This window comes from Poeciliopsis prolifica, unplaced genomic scaffold (assembly GCF_027474105.1).
Source record: "Poeciliopsis prolifica strain line A6 unplaced genomic scaffold, Auburn_PproV2 SCAFFOLD018, whole genome shotgun sequence".
Taxonomy (NCBI): Eukaryota; Metazoa; Chordata; class Actinopteri; order Cyprinodontiformes; family Poeciliidae; genus Poeciliopsis; species Poeciliopsis prolifica.
In genome coordinates this window covers 5,095,035-5,121,367 of record NW_026562393.1, presented here as the reverse complement: position 1 = coordinate 5,121,367, position 26,333 = coordinate 5,095,035, and the positions used below count along the sequence as shown (strand labels likewise).

At 39.0% G+C, this 26,333-nt stretch overlaps 2 protein-coding genes across 2 annotated transcripts; both read right to left on the bottom strand.

Moving 5' to 3' along the window:
• Positions 1–1,290: 1,290 nt before the first annotated feature.
• Positions 1,291–11,283, bottom strand: grnb (granulin b). Its single transcript, XM_055043208.1, has 16 exons — positions 11,169–11,283; positions 10,836–10,920; positions 9,862–10,002; positions 9,538–9,678; positions 9,178–9,291; positions 8,738–8,879; positions 8,499–8,608; positions 6,936–7,065; positions 6,717–6,808; positions 5,992–6,142; positions 5,193–5,290; positions 4,816–5,049; positions 3,914–4,159; positions 3,613–3,846; positions 3,259–3,516; positions 1,291–2,601 (listed from the first exon to the last, which is right to left on the bottom strand). Exons 2-16 carry the CDS (start codon positions 10,836–10,838, stop codon positions 2,455–2,457), a joined length of 2,241 nt encoding a protein of 746 aa, XP_054899183.1. The 5' UTR covers positions 10,839–10,920; positions 11,169–11,283; the 3' UTR covers positions 1,291–2,454.
• Positions 11,284–11,902: 619 nt separating this feature from the next.
• LOC129368149 (protein FAM171A2) lies at positions 11,903–22,738 on the bottom strand. Its single transcript, XM_055043008.1, has 8 exons — positions 22,492–22,738; positions 18,970–19,197; positions 18,211–18,303; positions 17,765–17,923; positions 17,236–17,415; positions 16,931–17,044; positions 16,173–16,299; positions 11,903–16,029 (listed from the first exon to the last, which is right to left on the bottom strand). Exons 1-8 carry the CDS (start codon positions 22,577–22,579, stop codon positions 14,541–14,543), a joined length of 2,478 nt encoding a protein of 825 aa, XP_054898983.1. The 5' UTR covers positions 22,580–22,738; the 3' UTR covers positions 11,903–14,540.
• Positions 22,739–26,333: the final 3,595 nt, after the last annotated feature.

Below are 26,333 nucleotides of genomic sequence, written 5' to 3'. Positions count from 1 at the left end.
ACTTTAGTTCCTTTGCTGTTGGGGTGTCAGTTTAGCTAAACTTAGATAAAGAAAGACTCCTTCTATTTCCGTGGTGGGAACAATAAAATCTGTTCAGAATGAGGGGTCTGTCGAGGTAACAACAAAAATATAAACTGTGAACTGCATCTTTATAATGTTCCTGAAAGGCAAAAATGGATCTGAAGGCCCCTTGCTCTGATCAAAACTATTTCCTCAGAAGTGCTCAATCTTCTGAGGAACACAAATTAGAACCAGTTTTGATGTAGTTAAAAAAAAAATCTAAGTTTCAACCTGATCCAAACCTCTGATCCAAACCTCAGAGAAAAGAAAATTCAAGTCTCAGGCTCGCTATAAGTTCAAAACTACTAGAACAGCTGTGTAAATATACATAATGAAACAAATTTTTGCCAAATCTCTCATTGAAAAAAAATTACATTATCAGACCAGACAAAGGTGGATCTATTTGGCCACAATAGAAATGCGCAATAACCAGAAGTGTATTTATAATAGTCAAAGGGAGATTTTCAAACCAAAAACCCCTGAGCCAACTGGCAAGCACAGCGGTGGCAGCATCATGTTGTGAGGCTTTATCCTTGCATTCTTTTTTTTTTAACTTGACATCAAATCAACAGCTAGATCATTTAAACATGAACATTTGTTCGAGCAGGACAAAAACAATAACATCAAATGTGTTTTTAGAATAGATAACGCAATCGGTGAAGATAAAAGTCAACTTGCTGTCCAGACAAGAGCAGGATTTGACTTTATTCAGAACAGGCTGTGCATTAACAAGCAAACGAGCTGCCGAGTCAGCCTGTGGCCACCAGGGGGCGGGGGACGACTAACAACCCTCGGCAATGCTTCCCTTGCTGCTCTGATAGGAAAGTAGGACACAGACCCCACAGCTGCGTGGCCGCTCAGTTGCCTCCTGTTTACTGAGGTTACCGTAGCAACTTCCAGACGCAAGCAGCTGAGTATCCAGCGGAAGGGAGGACAGCGGAAGAGTGGGCTGGCTGTGCTGTGACGACCTGCAGGATCACGTCACGGAATTGAATTATCACGTCCACCAGAATTAGATAAAGGGGCTTTTTGCTTCAGAATATTCCCGAAAGGATTAAATCATGAACTTCAAATGAAAGGTAAAATTCATTAAAAAAATTTTTTTTTTCATGAAATCCAAAACAAAAGCGAGATTTTTAACACCATGTTTGCTTCTTTCATTCAACGCTATTTTTGTCTCATTTTTTTAAATATTTTAAAAAAAATTTAAAAAAAGTTTTTAATTACTGATTGCATTTAAAACCAGAGAGGAGAAATTTTTATTAACAGATTCCATAACATACAAAAACCCAGTCAATATTAAATAAGGCACACCTTATTGTTTTACTTTCCTTTTTTCCAAGTTTTAAAAAAACAAAACTGAAAAATTCAAACATCTACAGGGTGCCTGAAACACAAATTTTAAAACACAGAACTAACTATTTAAATTTCTCATATCACCCAAAAATTTCTTCAAAGTTGAACTATTAGAAATTTAAAGGAAATTTATTCACATCTGTGCTTATTCATTCATTCATGCAAAATCAAAAATTGTAAATTGAACCATCTATTGAACCATGATATATTTGCCAGTGTTCAACTCTTTAAAACAACCTTTTGGAGCTATTAACCAATCCAATGTATGTTGTCAAACTTTTAAAATTACCAAAAAAAAAAAAAAAAAAAACCTCTAATACTAATAACAGTGTTGAAACTAGACAGTCAGCAGAGCCAACGGGATGGACAGAGCTGATGGCAGCTGCACAGTGAAACTTTCAGGCCTGCAGTTGGTGATCTAACCAGGCTTGATTTTGTGAACATCTGTTCCTCTTAGTGTACAAACAGAACTCCCTTGTCAGACAAGATGCACAAGATGCATTTTCTTAAACTAAGCTGATGCTTTAGATTTTCTGTAACTCCGATCCAAAGACAACAGAAATTTATTTTCAGAAAAATTATTGACATTTTACCTGATGTTTCTGGGCTCTCTTTATTTGGAATATACATAATATTCTCACTTTAGCCTCTTGAATTTATGTATAAATTTAAATGTTTGCTTTATTGTTTCACTTTTGTGCAATGTATTAAATATTTGCGTTTCGTACTAATTGAATGTGAATTTACTGCATTCCCACCTACTGTTGCAGATAAAAGCTTCCTCTACATCTGGGTTGATTTACAAACATGGTGCAGAAGATGAACTCAATTCCCCATTCAGTCTTGAAATAAGTTTAAATGGAGAGAGACTTGCTCAATAAACAGAATGCCCATAAAAGCAAAACCTCTTCCCAATCACTACACTTCAAAAAAAAAAAATAAAACGCAATTAAGAGTAACCAAAAAGTAACCACTTTGTCCACAGTAACAAGCAATGGATTGATGGAAAGGATTCCGTGGTGCAGGTCATCTGCCAGATTAGAGTCCACTATGGACCGAGTCTTTATGTCTGACCCCCAGCAAAGTATCCCAGGTCAGCTGGGTCTGTGGAATGCAACCTCCAGCCTTCAGGTCACATGAATACCCAACAGGACAGCAGTGCTTCATGTCTGCACAGCATTCAGCCTAGAAAACAAACAAAAAAAGTTTATTAAAAGCTGTATTTATCAGTTAACTAGATTAGAAGACTGATTTTTCATTCATGGTGGAGTGGCAGAAAACAATAGTGGTCTTAAATGCCAGTAAGATCTAGGACTAACATTAGAAGTGAACATACACAGCTGACCGCTCAAAGGAGAGATTGTGAGGACATTCAGAGGACGTTTCCAGTATCCTTAGGAATTACCAGGATGCTTGTGGAGTTAGTTGATATTTGTTTTGACAAAACATGTAGATTTTTTTAAACCAGGCTCAAAATATATCCAACAATTAGTTTTGTTAAACAACAAATCTACAACAGTTTGTTACAATGTACAACAGGGCTTTGTGCACAGTCCACTTCAGTTTACCGTGTATGTGCATAAACTTAGTAAAATCATCAACTGGAACAGGATAAATAAAATGAAATTCTGGATTGATTGGGATTTATTAATAAATATTAGGCACTTTGTTAGGGATATTTCTAGTGATCTTACGCTTCAAAGGCTAAACCTGGAAACCCCAGAAATCTTAAAAACACAATTAAGTGGACAAACCTACAGACATATGAACAGCCTGACAAATGGCTGGATCTTTCACTTTTCATACAAACTGTGGTAAGACACCGAGACACCGTGGACATACCTTGACAAAGGGACAGCAGCTCCACTCTGTAGCGGAAATCTTACAGCAGGTGGATTTTGGGGGGCAGAGAAACACTCCGGTGCCGTCACATTGTACGTTTGTTTCCTCCACTGCCTCTTTCAACGCAGACTCTTCCACTTTACTCAGAAGAGCAGGAGTGAGCTGCAAATTGTAGCCTTTCTTCTCACATGTTTTAGTCTCCATGTTGCATGTGTAGCCCTGAGGACAGCAGTGCTCGTGGTCAGGGCAGCAAACCGCCTGAAAAGGAGGAGGAATATGCCACGGGTTAGACCTCAACACAGCTAAACAGGTTTTCATCTTTATCAGGGTTGACATAAAGTCAGCTGCTCAAACCTTCAGCAACGGGCAACAGCCCCACTCGCCGCTAGGCAGTTTGCAGCAGGTCGTTCCTGTGGCACAGCTGCTTCTGTTGTCGCATTTAACGTCGGACGACGCACGCAGCTCGGTCAGAGCGCCAAGTTTGGTGGACCAGGGAATTCGATGAGGGCCGCTGGAGCACAAGGACCGGTGGGGGTCACAAGTGTGTCCACTGGGGCAGCAGTGGATTCCATCTTTACAACACACTGCCTGGAAAGTAGTAGCTTTTACTCAGCATCCTGATGACATGCTCCGTATAAAACAAGCAGACTCCTACCTCCGGCAGAGGGCAGCAGCCCCATTTGTGGGTTCTCTCCATGAAGCAGCAGGTCGTGTCTTTTGGGCAGCTGGTCTGACCGTCACACATGAGTTTCTCCTGTTGAACTCGACTGGTCAAAGCGGGAACTTTGGTCAGCAGGGGAAGCGGCGGAAAGACACCAGAGGAGTCGTCACAAGTTTCAGTCTCCAAGTTGCAAACAGAGCCGTGAGGACAGCAGTGGATGTGATCGTCACAACAGACAGCCTGAAGGATATATAAATTGCAGTTTTTACATTTTGATCACTTTGCTTAAACTCTGAGCTGATTAATAGCATGACCTCAGTTTGGCTTTCTCAATTATCCTGATGTTTAAAGAATAATTGAGAAATCTAATCCTGATTTCTATACATTTTAGTTTCTAGCAGCAAGGGGTACCTCCTTATGTTAAAACAGTACTTTGAGTTTTCTGAAGGTACTTTAATTTCCCTTCCCGAAGTTTGAAAATGCAACAAGTGACCTGAAAACTGAGTAACGATAAAAGTTAAAAACATCTAATTTGTTACTTTTCCACATTTCTCATTTCAAATGCAAAAAAACTAAACAGATATGTAAATGGAAGAAGAATGGATAAATAGCTGAATAAATCATGTAACTAAAGAGCTAAACAGATGATCTGCCAGACGGACGCACAGGGAGGCAAATAGATTGATCAATATATTGACAATCCTAGATTGCAGATGGATGAATGGATTCTTTAGCTGAATCTAAGAGTTACAAAAGGTTAAACAGCTTGATTGACAAAACAGCGAGCAGAGAAATTCCTAGGAACTTGAGAAATCCTGTGGAGCCTGGCTTGTGGTAAAGGATTTGAACAGTGCTGTAAATCAAGGGATAGACAACCAGTCTGAAGTCCAGGTTACCTCGGGTAGAGGACAGCAGGCCCATCCCCCACTCGCCGTCTTGCAGCAGGTAGCTTTACCGGGACACGACGTGGATTTATCACACTTGCTGTTTTCTGTCAGCAGAGGAAAGACGGGCGTATTGGGGAGCAGCGGCATCAGCGCTACACCTGAGGGATGATCACACATGGAGGTTGCCAGGTTACAGATAGTGCCACTGGGACAGCAGTGCAGGTGGTCCTCGCAACACACAGCCTGCAAAGAGGAGAGACAATGAGGCCATAACAAAAGAAAAAGGGAGTCAAGCGTGTGGTAATTTCATCAAGAAAGCTGGTTTGGAGTTTAACTGAGCAGCTGGAATAGCGAAACCACCTGATGAGCCGTCAACCTGACCGTACCTGAGGTAAAGGACAACAGGCCCACTTTCCTGTTGGGGATTTACAGCAGGTGTTTCCGTCAGCGCAGGCCACAGAGGCATTACAAGAAACAGCATGGACTGAAAGACAAAACAGAAACTTTACATTAAAGCAAGTACATAAACTTTATTCCAGCTGTTAAACTCATAAAACACAGATGGACTTAAAATGTTTTAGACTAGTCGGTTTCTTTTGCACCTTTTCTCAAACACTTAGATTCAGTGCAGTTACAGCTTTATAGCTCCACACATTTTGTTTTTATTTTGGAAAAACATGAGATTTGGCAGCTTTTTTTTTTCCATGTTTATCCCAGGTTGGTTCTAATTAAATGCCAACAGGCAACACTGTGGTGGTGACTTTGAGACTCTAATGAGCCAAAATAGCTAAATAATTAGACATCTATGGCAGACCTAATTTTTCACAAAAGCCCTGAAAAGAGAGGCATCTTGGGCATCATTAGTCCTGCCTTTATGTTGTGTTCATTCAGAGTGCACACCTCACACATTGTCCTGCATGTTTTATGTTTTGCTGCTTCAGCACACTTGATTCAAATGATTTCTATTCAACTAAAGCCTGATAATCAGCTTCTATTGAAGTTAAGTGAAAATTAATCATATTTAAGTCGACAAATATTATTGTAATAAACAACCAAGTTTGGAAACACTACAAATCTACTTTGCTGGCCATCCTGTGAGCTTATGTGCCCATTGATTAATATGTGTTAATATAGCAAATCTGACATTCAGTTTCAGTCTCCTGTAACTTTGACCTCTTTACTGACCTTTGCTCTGCGCTGGCCTCTGGTCCGTCATGGGCGGGAGCTTCTTAATGGGCAAGGGAGGGTTTTCCTGGACGGACACACAGGTGCTGTGTGTCAGGTCACATTTTGTCCCTGAAGGGCAGCAGTGAATGTGGTCTGAACAACAGACAGCCTGCGAGACAACAGGAAGAAGTCTTAATACTCATCTATTCAACTACAAAATTAATTTAATTTAATACAAAAAGGAACACAAAAAATGTTCTTTGATTCTGGCATTTCTTCTGTTTAATAAGGGTTCGATAAAACATCTATGCTTGTGATAGATGAATAAATCATGCATGCAGCAGGGGTACCCCTCTGCTGTGCCATTTATCTTTAAATGAGTAATAGCACAGATAACTTAAAAGTGTGAAATCTGGTAGTTTTACCCAGGATTACACAAATTATATCAAACTATATTTAACATCAATGCCAATCTTTAATATCTTAAACTTCCTGGCAATTAGTTTTATTCTACTTTCTGTTATAGTTTTGCTTCACCATTGGTGTAATGATGAAGCACTTTTTCTATTTTAAAATTTTATGTATAAATAAATTTTACATAATATAAACCCCATTTGCGAGTAGTAAACTGTGTTCAGTGTTGTTATTGTCATTTCTTGTTTTCTTGGTACCATCTATTTAATGGTGTTTTACTGAAACATAAAACAAAATCAGGTTCCTTCATGTTAGAGTGTGATGCTTACGTCAGGCATTGGACAGCAGCCGAACGATCCGTTGGTCAACTGGCAACAGGTTGTCTGATCAGGACAGACCGTTTTCTTATCTGGACACTCCACTTAGAAAAGGTCACAGATCAAAATCTTCACTTTAAGAACTTTCTTCCCTCCCTTTTAAAGCTCTAAGTTTATTGGCACAGCAAAAGTAAATCTGAATCAGTGGTTTTTACAGTGAAGGCAGCTTACCATCACGGGACACAGCAGGAATCCTCTTTGTCAGTGGCACTTCGTTCCCTCCAGACTTACAGACTCCATGCTTTAGGTCACATGTTGTGTTGCTTGGACAACAATGGAGATGATCATTGCAACATGTGGCCTTCATATGATGAAAACATAAATAAAGAGTTAAAAACAAGACTGAATTACAACAAAAGAACACAGTGTGCAGAGATCAAATGACTCAGCCTGCAGCGGGGAATTGTTCAGAAAGTTTCTAATCATTTACACACAATTGCACAACAACTTGCACTTGTTCAACAAAATATACATTTTGTTTTAACACTGCATAGTGGACAAGATACCGAAAAGTTTGGAGGAGCTGCTGTTTGAAAACATCAAAAGGCGAGCTATGTGCGTTTCGTGGTTTCCACTTAGACGAACCAAGGTCAGACTGTTGCCTGTTATTGTGTTAAGTTCTGCAACGACCTTCTAGTTAATATCAGAAAATGTCCAACTTTTAATAGTTTTTAAAGCAGTCAAAAGGATTGGTTGTCCATTCATCCATCCATTTTCCGAGCACCCTTCTCCCTAACGGGGTTGGGAGGTGCTGTTGCCTATCTCCAGCTACATTCCGGGCGAGAGGCGGGGTCAACCTGGACAGGTCGCCAGTCTGTCGCAGAGGGATTGGTTGTATTCACTCAAATGTGTAAATAGTCAGTGAAACTGACTCAGAGTAGTGTCATGTATATGATGTGCATGTGCGCATATATGTTTTTATGGAAGGCTGGGTCACAACATAAAATTGTGATTTTTTTTTAAAAATTATACAATTGTTCAAAATGGTTTCCTCCCCCATTTTTCTGTCTTGTTTGTTTTTCACTTTAATAACTAATTCAGTCTGTCATGGGGACAAACACTGGAGATCTAATTGTGTAAATTCACATTTACTGCAGTGTTTATTAATGCACAATGTTCCTTTTAAGCAAATAAATAAAAATACAATTAAAAAAATGAAAGAAAGAAGGAAAAAAAAAATTCCACAATGAGTAGCAAACCTTGTTTTTGAGATTTTTTAAATGTTAAAACAAACACACCGGGAGTTGAGAGAGTGCAATACAAAATGAGCACCTGCTGAAAGCAGAACTTCTACTTAATTTGCAGAATATTGTTGCTTCTGGTCATTTTGGTGCCAGCATATAGTGCTGTATAGAGCGCAAGGTACCAAAGAGTTGGGAGGAGAAGCTGTTTGAAATCATCAAAAGGCGAGCTATGTGCGTTTATTAACTAGCCTGCATGCGGCTATACTAGATTTACTTGCAATAACAGTAATAAACCGCACTCTTTTACATGTCCACATTCTGATGGCTGTCTTTGTTAGATTGTCTAAGTAATAATAAGAAGCCTTTTGAAAAACTTCAGCAGGTTCCAATTAATGTATATTTGAACCTGTATATTTCTTACTCTGGGTGGACTGGAAAAAAGGGTTAAAGCCCAAAATTTTAATTTTTGCCGATGATTAATAAATAGAAGTTTCTGACACCATGATTTAAATAATGAATTTCATGACTGACAAGTAGTTTTAAAGCGTACCTCTTGGTAAGGGCAGCAGCCGTATTGTCCGCTGGCCTGGACGCAGCATGTATAACCATCTGGGCAGCTGCTTTTCCCATCAGGACAAATTATTGAACCAGCCACAGAAACTACAAATGGATAAAGATCAGAGAATCAAATATGTTTTATTCCCTCATCCCCAATTAAAACTACCTGGATATTATTACTAATATGAATTTGCTGCTCTGGTTTAAACTGTTACAAGAGAAATTTCTAACCTGGCCTATCCTTTGATCTTTTTGCTGGTAGTTTTTCCAGCATCGGGAATGACCCAAGTGACGAAGAAACACACTTTAAATGGACGAGATCGCATTTTGATCCTCCAGGGCAACAGTGGCGTTTATCCTCACAGCAAACTGCCTGCAAAGATAAGAAAATGCGTCCTGATTATGATGAAGACTGAGTCAGTGAGGACATTGTCCTCTAGTCCTGAATCACCAAAAAAATACAAACATACAAAAAATATATATATTTGCATATATATTTCTGCTTCAACACTTTGTAGATTAATGCCCTAAAATAAGTACGTTACACTGTGTTTGCAATACATTACTGATCCTAGTGGAACATTCAAGCATCAAAATCAAATCAGCTTCCTTGTAATATTTCAGGGTTAAGAGTGGAATGAAATAGAAACATGCAGATATACAGTCTCTACCTTGGGTAACGGACAGCAACCCCAAGAAGAATCATAAAGCTGGCAGCAGGTGGTGTCATTAGGACACTCCGACTCATGGTCCGGACACATGACCGCCTTTATTCCGCTGATGAGCTGGAACCATCAATATCCCATAAACTTCAGAACCATAATAACCAACCACTTTTCACACAGTAGAGCAACATTGAGCAGAATAATGAAACTCAGTGTTCTGTTGCCTAAACACTAATATTGGGCCAATAAAAATAAAACAACTGGTGCCTTCCAGTGACATCTTTTAACAATTCTAAAAAAAAATAAGAAATAAAATACAGAAGGTCAGATAGGAAACAGAGTGTGAGAATTACAACTTTCTGTTACCTGAGAGGGAGATGATATCTGCTTACTCGGAAGTCGCTTTATCAATGGAAGTGAAACGGTTTTATTAATACATTTTTGATGGACCAGATCACACACGGTCCCCTGGTAGCAGCAGTGAAGGTGGTCTGAACAACACTCTGCCTGTGTGTGGATTCAAGACAGAAGAGAAAGGTTGACATTACAGCAGCGGACATACTTTGTGCATCAAAAGAAAGAGTTTGTTACGGAAACAAAACCACAAAAGGCAAGCAAAACTTTCTTGATATAGACAAAAGATGTAGCTTTATGCTTTGGCTTGAAGAAACTGACAAATGAGTAGCTCACATGTGGTAGCGGACAACAGCCATAACCTCCCTGAGTGTTCTTGCAGCAGGTGTTTTTATCTTCACACATGCCTCCATCAGGGCAGATCAATGCTGCGCTCAGGCCCAGCAATGCTAGAAACAAGACCCCCATTTGAAGAGTCTGAACAAAATGAGAAGAAAACATGCGCTCAGCAATACAGTGTGATAAAGCGTGCTCTTATACAAGACCAGCACCCTCATTGTCTCAGTTTCAGTGTAAAGAACAAACTATGTGCAGCAGCTTTGCAAACATTCCACTTGATAACATGGATTGCAACACTGAAGTAATTCAGACTTTCCGGAAAGCTATGCCCCTTTTATGCACAAAAATATGTAGAGTTTTATAAGATGTTAAGAGATCACATCAAAGTATTTTGTTTTTTGTTTTTATTTAAGTTAACCGGTAAAGTGAATCTTTTGCTGCTCTCCGCAAAAGGGATGCAGCTGTTAAAACTCTATGAAAGACTATAAGATGAGAAACAATGAGTTTTGTTTCTCATACATTTCCAAGTGAAAATGGTAATTGTTTAGTGAATTAACAGACTTGTCTTAGAACAAATATCCATCTGTATTGTTTACTCCAGGTGTAAAAGGTTTTACATTTTTATTGCAGAGACGTAATTCTGTATGCATCTGTATAACTTATTGCAAAATCTAAAAAGTATGAACACTTTATATTCACTACATGCTTTTTGATTTTTGTTCCTATTTTTTGTGGAAACTGGTAGTTATTTTTTGTTGTAAGTTTTCACTTTGCAGCTACGGGGATGTCCCCCATTGAGAGACAAATATGCGGCTTTCCAGATCTATCCACATTTGCTGGTAGCTGCTTAAAAAGATGGCTTCAAACAAAACTACTTTTCAGTAGACATAGGAACGTGTTTTAATTGTGATACCACAATTTACAGTGAACTTGGAAATAAGGACATGCTGCAGGTTCTGTTAATACTTTACCATTGTGAATAGATGGCTTTAGGGAGGCAAAAACAGTTCAGCTGTTATTAGAGCTCTGGGTACTGCTGCATACTCCTCTCAAAACCTGAGAAACAAATTCAGCAAAATAAACAAAAACAATTAACTGACGGATAGATGAGCTAGACCTGTTTTTTAAGAAAGCTGTGCAAATACTCTCTCGTAATACTGAGCCTGTAAAGAGTGACTTAGCTACTGTAATACAAATTAATCTATTTAGCTTAACGGGCTAAGTGGCTAGCATCAACGCCAGCTGCCATGAACTACTTTCCTCGTTTATTCACGATACAAAACAAACAAACATGGCAACTTTACCTCGCAGTTTTATGAAGGCAGATGTAATAGGTGGAATGAGAAGTGTTCTAAGAAGACAAAAACAACTTGCTGCAAATTTTGAAGGCATTTGTCACATGATAGGCTCACACGTGACCTTCCATGTTGCTCAGTTTTAAAGGAACAGTCCCTCCGACGATGGCATTTCATTAAGCTCTTTTTAGTAGGGATAGCGACATGTTTTAATTGTAAAGTTTTAGAGCTAAAGGTTAAAACACTTACATATTTTTGCTCCATGAAAACACAGGATGTCTCAAAAGTTTATGTATTTTACACACAAAGTAAATTGTAGAACACATTGCAACCTGCGTTTTTGTTGTTTTGGAGTAGTGAGTTCTTCATAGCAAACTTGTTGGTACAGCATCTGATTTACCTGTTTCAACCAACAACTCCACAAGATCTATTGTTTTTTTATTTTAGGTTTCAAATTCACATTTGGACCCAAATATGTACATTGCTGAGACATAAATCTTGTACCCTTATTTAATGGTACACGTCTGTTGAGACATGTCATTGTCTCAACAGATGCACATGCCACATTGACATTTCTGGAACTCTATCAAATAATAAGTCAAGATTTGTGGAGGTTAATAATACTCTTCCTGACATCTGTGCTGATTTTGTGTGTGTTTCTACTCCAATTTTTAGACATAATCTGAAAACTAACCCATAACGCTGTCGTCACAAGTTTTTGAAAGTAACATTCCAAAGACAAGTAATGTGGGATGAAATTTATTTGTATCTTGTCTAATTTACAGAAAGAATCAATTTTACAGTTTACAAACAACTGACCAGGTGCATGATGCATATGATTTAGTGAACAGGATGATGGCTTACAGTTCTGACCTCCTGACCTTCATATGCACAAAATCCAACAAAGTGAACTGCACAGGGGATTCAGTTGTGTGAATCATTTGCAATGTTTGTGGGATGCAAGTTATCTACGCTAACTTAAAAAACCCAACTTGTGTGTAAAAGAAACTTAGGCAAAGAAAGCGACAACTTCACACTTTATAAAAAAATTCATAATTTGTCCAACTACTAAAAAATCTTTACATTTACCAAGTGAACAACACAAGTCAGCTAGATTGATTTTGTGGTTATTCCCTAGAATTACATCGCATTTTCAGTTTGTACTGTAGGCGTGTGACACAAGCATACGAACAGCAGGCGGATGGTGAAAACCCTCCAGCATGACTTTTCCAACAATATTTATGCATTCAGTTGATAACTCTGCAACACACAACAAAAAACTTCTTTCAGTTCACAGTTGCTGATGAATCAGGCAGTGATGCTAGTAACAGCGGGAGCATGTTGGTCAGTATGTTGTTCTTGTAAACATTTATGACCGGAAGTAAATTTTGTTAACAGCAAGATTAAAGAGATTAAGTGCTTTTAAAGCGGAGTTGTGTGGAGAAAGCGCATGCAGTCAGTAGCTTATCAGTAGTAGAAAGCACTCAAATTGGTCTTAGTTGGGAAAATCAGGGGAAAAAAATTAATTACAAATTGAAAAAATAGTCAACAGTTACCCTGTACCACTTGATAAGGAAGCCATGGCCTTTGAGTACCTGTTAGCTTGATTTTGGATAGCTGCTATTTTTATTTTGAGCAAGTGTTAGCTGCATTTATTGTAGCTTGACTTGGTAACCATTCCCTTGAATTGGATGTAAAATTGACCCAATAGCTATTTCTTTGGCTAAAATTTTATTTTTTCTTAACCCTGGGTAGTTATTTGCTTAATCTCAAATAGATGAATTGATTATGATTAACTTCACACTGATCTCTTAATATCATTGACTTGGCTCTAATTAGCTGTTGGCTCAATTGTGATAATTTACTAGCTCTACTCTGATTGTATCTATCTGATTGTATTTCTGATTTTTTTAAGCCAAATTTGCTCTGACTGCTGTCCACACCAGCTTGAAAGTTTTCCCACACAATCCCACCAAAAAAGCAAATAATTAACTCTTTAGGGAGAAAAGTCAGTGTATCTTAATTTATTTGGCAACAGAATTCACTGGAACTGTGATGTTTTGTGCCAAATATCCTCATTAACATCTTTGAAAAGGTTTCAATAAAAACACCCTATACTACATGTTACATGCACGTTTTATACACATAAAATCTCATAGAATTCATCAGAACATTTACAAGTTTGGTGAAAAACAGGATAATTACAAGATGTCAGATATCCAAGGATAGAATAGCCACAAGAAAAGCTGTCAGATTTGGCAGGCATGCTCCTCAATGTCACATGTTGTTACCTCAATGCAGTGTGCTTATTAGTGCCTGTCGATTTCGACGGAGTGGTTTAGGTGACAACTAACTGCATTTTATAAACCATGCCTATCACTCGATTCTATGTGAAAGAAGGCACTTACAGGAGAGAAGTGGTACAGGCCTTGTATGCAATCCACTGTGTGTATCTCAGTAGTGAATTTTCAAGTAAATTAGTAATTATGCTGAGTTGCAGACATATTGTGGCGATTACGGACTGGCTGCACAGGAGCCTAAAGAACAGTAGAGCTGGGTCTTTTGGTGCCTTCTCTTGACTTCATACATTCATATGCATGCAATCTTTCTATAACAAATTGTCACTCAAATATTTGAGGGTATATTTACACAGAAAGGTTCTTCTGGCCAAAAAAATCTCAACAGGAAAAAGGCAGACATTTTGGCAAATTGTACAGTACATCACTGTGATAAGTCAGTGACACAAAGGTTGACTTTAAGATTATGCTTAAAATTTCAAACCAGTACGATTTAAACAAGAGATCACAATACATTAACACAGTAAAGGAGGAAGAAGAAATTATTTCTTCTTATGTAAATAAAACATTTGTTCACAAGTGCTTCAGAAAAATGTGACACATTTTAGACTTCTCCAGTCTTTGAGATGTTCTTTCCTTCATACAATCCCTTTCTAATCACTATTTAGAAATAAAGAGTGAGATTTTGAGTGAATTTAGCATCAATGTAAGGGATTTAATTTGGCTACATATAAATAAATCCCATAAAACAAGTAATCTGTGTAGTTATATTTGGTAAGTATCAATCAGTCATCAAATTTTAAGTGCTCTATTTTTGTATTTCACTCTACAAAATGGCTATATCCACAGTCGGCAATAGGGATGGCTCAGATGATGGTTCAGTGAAGTCAAAGGATACACAATCAACTGGACAGAATCAGCAGAAATCAGAGGGGTCAACTGAAACAATCATCAGAAAGGTCAAACAACAACCAGAAAGTGGACCAGTGAAGCAGTGGTTGTGCTTATTGGGATCTTCCTGAAGGGAAAATTCGGTCCACCTCAAAGTTCATCAAAGATCCAGTGTTCACTAAGTTTGAAAATCTCACTTCCTAGGGTGGAACACCATGAGAGGTCTGTCTTCAATCTTCTGCCAGGGGCTCTTCTTGTTCTCATCTTTGTCGTCGGGATCATCCTCAGGGCTTGTCATAGAGTCGCGGCGATTCTCACTGTTGCTGCTGCGACTGCTGTTCCCTCGGCTGCGACCTCTTCTGGGGATGGTGGATCCACGTGAGGACGACCCTTCATCAAGAAGAGGAGTGAGGGAATTCTCTTCTGGTGACACCGGGCGTCCCTCGGTGCTGCTGGGCTCGCTGTGGTCAGGGTAGGCAAGTTTGGAGTAATTCTTCCCACCTCCACTGCCACTGCTGATGCCGTGGCCCTTCCGTCCTCCTGTCCCCCAGCGCTCATCCTTTCCCTTACGATTACCCGATGATTTTCTCTCTTGAGATTCAAGAGGCGGCTCAAGGTTCACATCTCGCTGAGCGCTACTGGAGCCACCTCCAAAACCGCCACCGCTGAGGTCATTGCTGACGTCGATGTAGGAGTGACGGACGTGAGCATTAGCGCGTCCATCCAGGGAGATGAACCATGCTCGTGGGTGCTGTTTGACACCCAACTCCAGGAGCTTCTTCTCTGTCAGAGCCTGCAGTTCCCCATTCATCTGAGCCATCGTGGAGTCGTTGAAGAGCACAGGAATGGTCACAGCTCCACCGGAGGAGTCAGAGGCCCAGCTTGGCTCCTCAGAGTCATCACCCTGAGATCCACTTTGTTGCTGCTGGCCTTGTTTCTGGGAGTGGTGGTGGTGATGATGCTGCTGGCCTCCTCCCATCTGGGTTCCATCTTTGTCCTGGTCCTTTTGATCCTTCCCATCCTTACCAGAGAACTCAGAAGGTAGGCGCATGTAGTGTGCTGGGATAACCAGGGTTGGCACCATGCTCCTGTACATGTTCTCCTTCATCTGGTCAATGGAGCTGCAGAAGATTATCTGACCTGGCTGGGTGTTAAGGGAAGTTGGTCTGGCAAGGCTATCTGCTGCTGCTGCTGAATATTCTGGAGGTTTGTCAGACTGACTTGGTACATATCCCTGGAAGCGAGGTGGAGACGGGGGATCAGACGAGTATCCTCGATTGTCATTGGCATTGTGATGTCTGTGGTATTCAGACTCCTTGCTCTCCTTGGGGCTGTAGCTTCGATTGTAGTCTTCATGCAGTAAAGGGTTGTCCAGGTTGTTGGTCTCAGTGGCACGTGTGACCTTCATGGGGAAGCTCTCTCCCCGCTGGGAACCTGAGGTGCTTTTCCCTTTGGCATGTCGAAGCATATGAGCTGGAACATGCTTAGTCAGGTCTTCTCTTGAACTCTTGTAGTCTCGAGATGGAGACATTTCAGATTTGTCATTGGAGGGGCCTGATTCCACATGGCCTCCACAGATAAGATTCAGACGTGAAGTTGATGTTCCCTGGTCTCTCTTAGCTCCATTTAGATTGGATGAGTGGGGTTTGCCTTGATGTCGGCGAGGTTTTAGACATTTTCGTCTGGAAATTAAATGTTAGAAATCAGAACTCAGAAAACTTCTTATGTATAGCAATATATGCATGTTAAACTATCTATTTTGCATTTGTAAATTTTCCTGCAAATATGAACCTAAAGGTAAGACCTGTGCCTACGCTCGCCACACCTGCAGTAGTAGAGCAGCACACAGAGCAGGATGAGCACCAGCAGAGCCAGTGAACCCAGAATGGACAATAGGAAGAGGGTGTGGTAGGTAGTGATGTCCCTCAAACCTGGATGAGAAAAACCAAAACCTGCAAAAGATTTTATTAACATTTAATATTATAACAGAGGATATATTCTGTTGCTGTCCAGTAATTTCTCGTATTACCATGACGGTTGATGTACTGAAAATCACACGTGTCTACTTGTGAGAAACCTAATATACATTGTGGAAAATGTAATCCTTTCAAATCTTTGAGGTAAGTGTGCTTGATGCTTTGTTCTTTTGAAAAGTCCATATATATTAGGATCCTTGTCATAAAATTCATAATGTTCTGTTGCTTCAGGAGAATCAAAGTTGTTGTTTTTTTTCTGTGACATCTTTGTCTTTTTTTTAATTATTTTTTTCCCCATCTGACCATCTAGGAGTTAAATTTCAATGCCTCTGAGTGGTCAAATAATCTAAATTGTGTATGGCATCTACAGCACTAAAATGAAAGTGAAAGGGTAATGTTGGTGTCAGTCTGAAAAACTTTCTCAGAAGAAAAACTAAGACTGAAATCAGTAATATATAAACACAGACTCTCTAAACTGAGGAAAATGCTGCAAAATCAATTAAAGATAAAGCCTAAATCTATCTTGGAAACACTGACAGTGCAACAAAGCACTAACAGCTTCCAAAAGACAGATTCAAGATATGTAACTTTCTGTTGATGTGTGTACCTGAAGATGAAGGAAAGGCAGCCAACCAGTATCCCATCTGAGGAACCACAGCGTTCCAAACAAACTGTGTCCCCTCCTTTTTAACATAGCCAGTCCCATTCCGAACCCACAATCCTGAAAAAAAGAAGAAAAAAATTAATACAATATTACCATCCTTACTTCAAATTTTGTCAAAATCAAATGTTTCATCCAAACCTTAGCAAATATTTGGACTATGTAGTTTGACCAGTCTAAATAAAACTTTCAGGAGAGTTACGTAACTTCCTGTCATCTTTATTCTTCGATGATTTATGTGTATTTCTTACCCGTCTTTGGCTGATAAAGCCAAGTAGGGACACTTGTTGCCATCCTGTTACGAGTGTCAGACGGCAGCGGTACAGAGATGTGGATGGGATTGGAGACCTCGATCATACTGCCATCCTGATCAAACAGCTGGATGCTGACCACTGCCAGTGCTGTCAGGTCTGCCCATCCCGTTTCTGCACCTGAAGAGAAAATATCGCTAACATCAGAACTGACTCTACGTTGGATGAGTTTATGGAAGAAAACCTACCATAATGGACATCTCCTTCAAACTCTATGACATTCACATTAGATGCAGTTTGAAAGGCAATGAAACAAGCTTTCAAACGGCAGTTACTTTTCTCAAATTTTGAGAAGTTTTCTCAAAATTTAAAGGCTGTGCCAACTAAATAATGTCAATATGTCAATAATATAAAATATATGGGTTCCTCAGCTTGTGAAACCTAATTTAACAATAAACCTAAAACTACCTGCTCGTCTGGTTTAAAGACACGATGAACACCCTTAAACACAAAATATGCAGGTACTGACCTGAGCTGTTGGTCTCCTGGCCCAAAAGAAATGGGAACCCACCAATCTCATACTGACTTCTGGCAGTGGTCAGAGTCGCAGACAATGCAGTGTAGTTGGAGCTGGAAGGCAGCTGAATGGATTTCCTCTGTAGCTGAACCAGCGGTTGGTTTCGAGCTCCTGGAGAAAGTTTAAAAGCTTCAAAATAATGAAAGGATTTTCATCTTTGAGGGCACTGCAGTTAAATCTAAGAAGGACACCAGTGAGGTAAATACTGAACAATATCAGACACAATCCATACAGTAGAATGGTTTGTGTTTTTATGTCACAAACTCAAACTTCAATGTATTTTATGAATCAGACCAATTAATAAGCATAAAAATAGTGTTTTTAAATATGTTTTTTATTTTTCACAAAAAGCATTGAAATCTAGGATTCATATAAAGACATGTTTAATCATTCCTCACCTGGTGATCCAGACAAAACCTGCAGGATGTCATCGTACAGAATGAGAGTTCCTGGCCTCTCAACGAGGAGGTACAGGCTGACTGAGGCGTACACTGAAACAGATAGACAGTCAAAAGGGAAATTAACACATTCATACACAGAAGACAAAACCACAAACAATAATTAGGTTTTAACTTTAAAAAACTCCTTCTTTATGAACTAACAAGGTGAAGCAAGAACATCAAACTTGAAATTCTGAGTGTTTGAGTCCTGCATTAAAGCAGTGAGCATTTGCTGTTTTCTTACTCGTTATTTTAAGAGGCGATTATATGAAACTACATATTATACATTTTAAAATATATCATGGAAATTAAAGCGCGATAGTTGTTACTGCAAGGTGATGTTGGACAGTGATGCTGACTGATTTAGTAAAATTAATTCAACACTCTTTAGAAACACATGAATAGCTCTGGGAATGACAACATTGTCACAAACAAACTGATGTGTTTTCTGGGTATTATGCACATAGTGTGAAATACATTATCTGACTAATTTATACACAGCAGCTGCGACTGGGAGGAACTATTTATAAGCCTGGATTGCACATTTCCTGCCATCCTGGAATTAGTCTCTGATTATTAGTTGTTGTTTTTTTCATCCAGCTGCATTTGTGTAAAAGCACATTTTACACTAAGAAAAATGCAATATTTTCTACCAATATTAAAGGCTTAAATGTTTTAAGCCAAAGCTGAGGCATGGTGATGAAGTTGTGAACCTACATGGGATCCGACTGGAGTGCCAGGGCACAGAGTTGGTGATGTAATCCCGTTTGGAGGCTGTGATGATGACCCAGGTGCCTGCTCTGTACAGGAAGCTGAGTTTCACCACACCATCGCTGCCGGCATGGCTGGACGCCAAAAGAGTCTGATTCCCATGGACTTCTACCTGAGCGTCTGCTAACGGTGAGAGGTCACTGTTGTCAAAAACCTGGACTTTTACTTGCACCTCTGCAAGAAGAGAAAAAGATAACATTATTTTTTGTATTTTTTTTTTTTTTTGACTAAATGTCTTGACAGTAGTACATGAAATAAATAAACCAAATCCACTGGAGGGCATAAGCTTTAATTACTTTCCTGTAGTCTCATTAATCTGCCTGACTCCACTTAATGAGGTGCTAAAGTTGTACAAGGATTATGAAGTGTAATGTCCTTATTATGTTCTGAATTCAGAGACCACATATCATTTGCTGATATATAACTATAAAACTGCACCTACAAATCGGGAAGTCCAAACAGACGGAACTTTTGTAGCATTTTACAATCGTTTTGACCACAGAAAGCACTTTACCTACTCACATTCACCCATTTGCACTCACAAATTTGTACACCAATACACAATTTGGGGTTCAGTGCCTTGCCCAGAGGCACATCAACATATGCCGCTGGCATAATAAAACCTATAACCTTCCGATCACAAGACAACAGCCGGCCCCACGAACTGAAGAAGAGATGACATTTGTGGAGATTAACACAATAAAAATCAGCTGAGAACTAAACCTTTAAAAGTATACTATCTGTATGTTTAAGAAGACTTTTCGATAAAATGATTGAGTTTAGCTAAAGGCTAATTTAGCCAACTTCAAAAACAGCTCCAGAACAACCCATCAAAGTTTCCAGTCCCACCCAACTACCAACCTGCCTCTCCACAACCTGGAAGCTCATGTCAGGCATCATAGCGGCCAAGATAAGCAAACACATGGATATATAAATTCATGTTTTCTTGATCAGATTTTAGAAGAGCAAATCCAGCTGCCTTCAGATGGATTACTTTCCCAAAGGGAATGTCATCAGAGACACACCCTCTACAAATCTCCTCATCATGTTTTCAACCCTGAAACATTTACTTTCTCATCCTGCCTCTTGGATATCGTGAATATGGGTCACACTGTTTCTATGGTTACACTCCGACTCTCCCAAAGATGCCCTGTTGTGCTTCCTCACTCGAATAAGTTTCTGTGTTGCTACAAGCTGTGGTCATCAAAAACCCTTCAGTGCAAGAAAAAAAAATGTGACGCTATCATTCCCACTGACGGTGAGTCAGATCATAAGCAGCATGTATATGTGTGTGTTGGTCACTGTGTGTCTATGTTCATTGAACATGGCTAAATTCTGTCACTCATTAGCATAATTGGACCTATAAAGGCCCCCTTGTGTATGTGTTTGGAGAGGATTTCCTCAGTCTGGGCTCTACACTTGAAAAACTGGCTTGAAGCAGCTCCATTCATATAAACACTGAGTCACAGTGTCACACAGTGGAGGTTTTCGATCTCAAAAGCCCTTCAGCTGTTATTCAGAGCAGAGCCACATAAAGCACTGCAGACACTGAAATGGGATAAGAAATGCCCTCGTAGTACAAAGTTAGCACTGCAGTTAACATTAATATTGCTTTAAATCTAAACATGGTAAGACAAATTGTGAATTTAACCTTTTTTTATTATTTGTAATTACCTTAAATTCAACTTTTAATTTTGCCCTTACAATACTTTAGAAGACAAAGTAAACAACCTATATGAGTCAAGGAAAAGTAAATCCACCTGGACAATTGGGAGTGAATGAACAACTCCACCCCTGCACGTTCACCTGCTCAAACATTTCATATTCTATTTGAGCTCTTTTCTATACTGGGATTGTGTTTCACTCATGTTACCATCACCTGCTTGGCCCAAATATAATATGCGTCATTGTACGAACAAACTTAAATGAAGACAAGATCTGGATTCAACTCGTGCTCCCAAAACAACTGAAGAAATTACATTCACTTTAGAAGACATTGCAGCATCAAACTATTAAAAGAGAAATGTTTTAATTTGAACATTAAACAGATACAGTCATACACATTTAAATTAAATGACAAACTATTCCACATGAAGGCTATGCTCTGACTTTCACTTTTTTAGATATTAGGTACTGACACAGAGAAGAACAAAGTGAAGATGACGCCACCAAAAATAAATGTCCAGTTTCTTGTTGTGCATGAGATCAGAACTGCAGCCTGCAACAGGAAGCAAGAAAAACAGCACACTTTTTATTGGATGCAATATTTGAGAGGATTTATTTGTCATTCTTTCAGAACAATAATCTATTTGGGCAGTTGGATGGATTCTAATGGCGACATCTCATGCAAATTCTAAGTGTCTGATGTGCTAAAACTCTGAGAGAAGTAATGACATTGTGTAATGGTGAATTAAAAAAAAAAAGTCAGGCTGATCATCAGCAATACTGTGGTTGTAATATTGCAGTGACATATTTTCTTATTGTACAGCTTTATAGTAACCAGAAATTTAGACTTTCAGTTTGAGATTTACTTCAGCAAAACACTCAGATGAAATTATTATCAGCTAAATGCGCCTTCAGAAAATAGTTTCAGCCTTCTAAGAAATATTGTTATGCTACTCATCATTTGATCTACAATTAAACAGTATGTTCTATAACTGTAAGACTGGATAGTGATAAAGTCTCCACTCAATAAACTAAGGAGGTTGTAAAGAACTATGCTTTAATTTACAAAACTGAAGTAAATGTAAACAACACTGTGGCTAAATATAAAAGAGCCTATGTGTGGGTAGCTGCATTCCTCCAGACAGAGTCTGTGACCATCCATGCATCTCAAAACAGTTCCAGGCATGCATAATACACAGCGATTACATAATGTCCTTCAAAATGTACATCAGAATAATAGTAGAGAAGATTCTCTTTAACTATGCTTTGTTTTATTTACAGAGAAGGACAGGCTGTTTTTTATGTTTGTTTTTTTGTCCTCCTGCAGTGAAGCAGATTTGATTCTTTTCTGAAACAAAAAGACGTTTGCGTGGATGACCTAAACATTTCCAGCTTCTCAGCCCCTCCTGATCTCCTTGTCATCAGTGTGCACAGCAACAATGAGCAGCATGAAGGCCTGCCTGAGAAGGAGCAGCACTCCCAGGCCTGTGCTCTCAGGAGGAAGAAAAAAAACCCTCACATTTCCACACTGTTTTAGTCCAATCATTGCAGCCAACTCCAGCACGGCCTCGCTGTCATTCCACTCCACGTTCATTAAAGAGCATTTCAGGCCGCAACACAACAATGTTTGCAATCTCTGATCATCTAATTCCGATTTAGACACCGTGAAGTCAGGGGCACGCAAGCGCTGCAGAAGACAACGACGAGTTTTTTTTTTTTTTTTTTGTCGACAAAAGCAATAAAACAAGCAACCACTCCCATCTCATTGTGCTGCATCCCCCCCCTGTCCGCCGCCGAGCTTACCAAATGCTCCCTGATCCGGCAGAGATTTGGCCAGCGCCTCCCAAACCGACAAGAACAGGAGCAAACAGGAGATGCGGTGGGACGGCATCTTTGCAGCTACATCTCTCTTTCCCAGATCGGCGGCCGTGCTTCCATATTTCTCCCCCTCTTCAGTGGATTCCCGGATGCCTGTCTTTGACTCGGTTCTTGAGATGCTGCCGCTGCCTGTGTGGGCTTCGCCTTGTTTTTATTGTCTGAGGTGGCAGCAGAAAGAGAAATGTTTCCCTCTGCTGATCTGCGGGGGAATAGCTGCACGGATTCAAAAATGATTTACAGGCACGACGCCCAAAAAGAGTTAATTCATTTTAGCAATTCAAGTTAAGATGTAAAATTCACGTATTTAAATTCCTTACAAAAGTGGTATGTTCCTATCGTTTTTAGCTGCTTAGAGCGTTATAGCGTGACTGTGAGGATTGCATCTTACAGATTAAATATATTCTTCCAAAACTAAAAAAAGAAGAACACAAACTATATTGGGGGCAATAAAAAGGGACTTTTAGGTCCTTTTTTTTATGATTTTCACGATAATGGGGAACAGTTGCCCAACTGACTGGCACCGATACTCTCCGCTAGGGGCGGTGTTTAGCCACAAATGGTCATTTTTAAAGAAGCTGTCTTTCCACAGGATGCTGAGTTCAAGCACATAAACCAAAAGTTGGAAAAAATAAAAATGTTTGGTCAAAAGATGTGAGAAACCAGCAGGAACAGTGAGTTTTGATAAGGCCAATCTGGATCACCACTAAGGATGCAATTATATCAATGGATGTAAACAAAATAAAACTAAAAAAAAAAAAGACTTTTTGAACATGTAATTTGTGTTGTGCAGTGTTAGGTATCAAAGAAATTAGTAAAATAATCATAGTCTGCCTATGGAGAAGAGGATAGAAATAGAAGTTGAAAGTTAAAACCAAATGTTCTGATGCCGTTTATGAACAAACTGGTGCCGGCACTGCAGTGAAGCTAATTGTTACAGTAGGTCAGAAAAGTGATAGTTTCAAACTCATGGGTCATTAGTGGAAAAGATGTGACATGAAAAGGTAGTTATCGTAGCATTCTGTGGTTATTAGGGATGACGTTGACCTTTTTGATTGAATATAGTGAAAAAACAACTGACAAAATTAAATCTGGGTAAAATTAATGTGCAGCCAAAGTTCAGACGACCAGTGACGTTTCCAAAAGTTCAGTTAATTCAAAAAATAACTGAACCGACACTTCCTCTCAACTGGTTTAATTGAAATTAACAAGAATTAACAAGAGAAATTTAAAGAAAATTATGTAAATTAGTGAGAACAAAATGTAAAAAGTAATAAAAATGGTGTCTCATTGCAATTTGTCACTTTTTGACTGATCTGAGTTGAAGAGTTATTGGTAAAATTTATAACTAAAGCCCATCTCATATGCAGCCATTGTGAGCAGCAGACCGTTTGCTTTTGACTGATTTCAGTATCAGATTAAAGTTACAGAAACCTCAGTCTGTGGTCTGTTAGTCACATTAAGGAGACTGAAAGGTATTTAGTGCTGTATTTCCATTCTAATTCCTGTTTCTTTATGCCTGGTTTAACCACTCAACATAAGCTGCTGCTTGCCACATTTATCATTTTTACTGTTTAATTAAACATCCATCTTGTGCAGAAATTTTATTTATGGGGATTTATAGTTCGAAAAATACCTGTTGACTGCTCTCTGGGGCATATGGTGATCTTTCCTCCTGCTCTGTCTGTAGCTGATGGTCTACACAGATGCATTTCAAGAGAAATTAAATGTAATAAAAAGAAGTTAACAACATGAAAACAAGGGTAAAAAGTGTAATATCTTTTGTCACTGTAGGGCTGGTGGGACATTTTTTTATGTACAAGATGGAAAAATATCATTTAGGACAAAATATTTATTTTGAAACAATCAGAAAGTAAAAGGGAAAACAGGAAACACAAAGAACACAGGTAGAATGTTTGAAATCTTCTAAATGCTCCACGTTTTCCTCCAGGATCATCCTGTATTTAGCTCTGTCCATCTTCCCTTCAACAATAATTAGTTGACTTTCCCTGCTGAAAAAAAAATAATAATCAAATCCCACAGCTTCGCCACCATATTTCACTGTAAGGTGGTGAGTTCAGGATGATACATGATGTTAATTTTCTTTCACAGTATTTTACTTGTTGGCCACAAACTTCAATGTTTTTCTTGTTTCACCAGAGATCCCCTTGTTCCAAATGTTTATCGTGTCCCATACATGGCTTATGGCAGGCAAGACTTCTTTTGGCCTTTTCTTAACTATAATTTTCCTCTTGCCATTTTTAAATAAAGGACAGATTTGTGGAGTGCAAAACTAATAGTTGTCTTGTTTATATATCTTCCCATCTCAAGCATGATTAATGGTATTCTTTCCCAGTACTTCAGTTTAGGTTGTCAGTCATCTCCAGGTAGGCCTGCCGTTGTACGCCTCACAATGCTTACAAAATTATTTTTAAAATCTATCCCTGTTTTAACTTTCTCATGTTGTTTATTCACTTATGTTGCGCAACAAACCCCAGGGTCCTTCAAAGAATCAGTTGCGCTTTTCCTTCCACCTCTTGGTTTTGCACTTCTTTGGGTTGGTCTATTACATAAAATCCGGTTGTAACATGACAAAATGGTTTAAAAATAAAAAATTTTTAGAACAGAAACCCTTCTTTGTCCTCCACTCATTTCCTTTATATTGTAGGCACACACTGGACCACAACAAAATACTGACAACATGCTGCCAAGTAAGAAAAAAAAAGAAAAAGCTAAAGTCCCAAAAAGAGTTCTTTAGAAAGTCTGAAGAATGGCTGACTAATACACTATAAAACGTTGTAATAAAGTCTGACTGCTTGGATAGAAGAAAGCTTAACTTTTACACCGATCCGATACATGCGCAAGCTAACATTGAGCTGCAACATAGCAGACCAAAAACATTGCAAATCCTTCAGCATTGTGACCCAAAAGGGAAGAGTTGTCTCTGGTCTGCTGGGAAAGAGCTTTATTCTAAACAGAAAAAGATCTTGGGGGAAAAAAAAAAAAAACTTGAGTCAACATGTTTTGCTTGGTTAGCAATCATGGCTGCCTGTAACTTGTGTTTGTATGGGACTTGAGAGCCACATTTTATTTACACACTTTAGTTAGTGTTTCAATTAAAGTTGATGTTCACAGATTGAAAATGTAATAACAACTGATAAAAATCACTTTAATAAAAATCGGGGTTTTGCTTGTTTGTTGAATGTGACTTATTTTAAACTTGAGGGCATCAGGGCCAGATGGTTGCATTTTCCCCATGTGTGGTCTCCTAACTCTCTTCTGTGAAGTCTTTAACCTATGATCTCAGCTCCCTTTCTATACGACCCTCCCAGGATAACTTCACCACGTCCTGATTGCCATCCAGGCCTGGAACAAAGGGTGACTCTGGATTAAGGAAGGATTTTTAAGACATATCCACCAGCAAATTTTAGATTTAAGTGAGGGGTTCTGTGGTTCTGCTATGGGTGTGAAGTATGAAGGAGAAAGCTCCACTCATTAATTTGTCCTGACCACAATCAGTGAAACCACAAAAATGAAACAAATAAAAGCAAAAAGCAAAGGGAGATCATGGCTTATGTTGGCCAACTTATCATGCTGGCTCTGTTAAATTAATTTTCCATCCATAATAAAAAAAAAAAATACCAATGCCAAGCCTAGCCAGCTACCCTGTGGTTATATAGAGACCTGTGGGCCCAGTTATTGAAGCGCTATAGCCAAACATTTTGCAACAACAGAGAAATTGAAGCAACTGAGCAGTGTTTGGTATGATG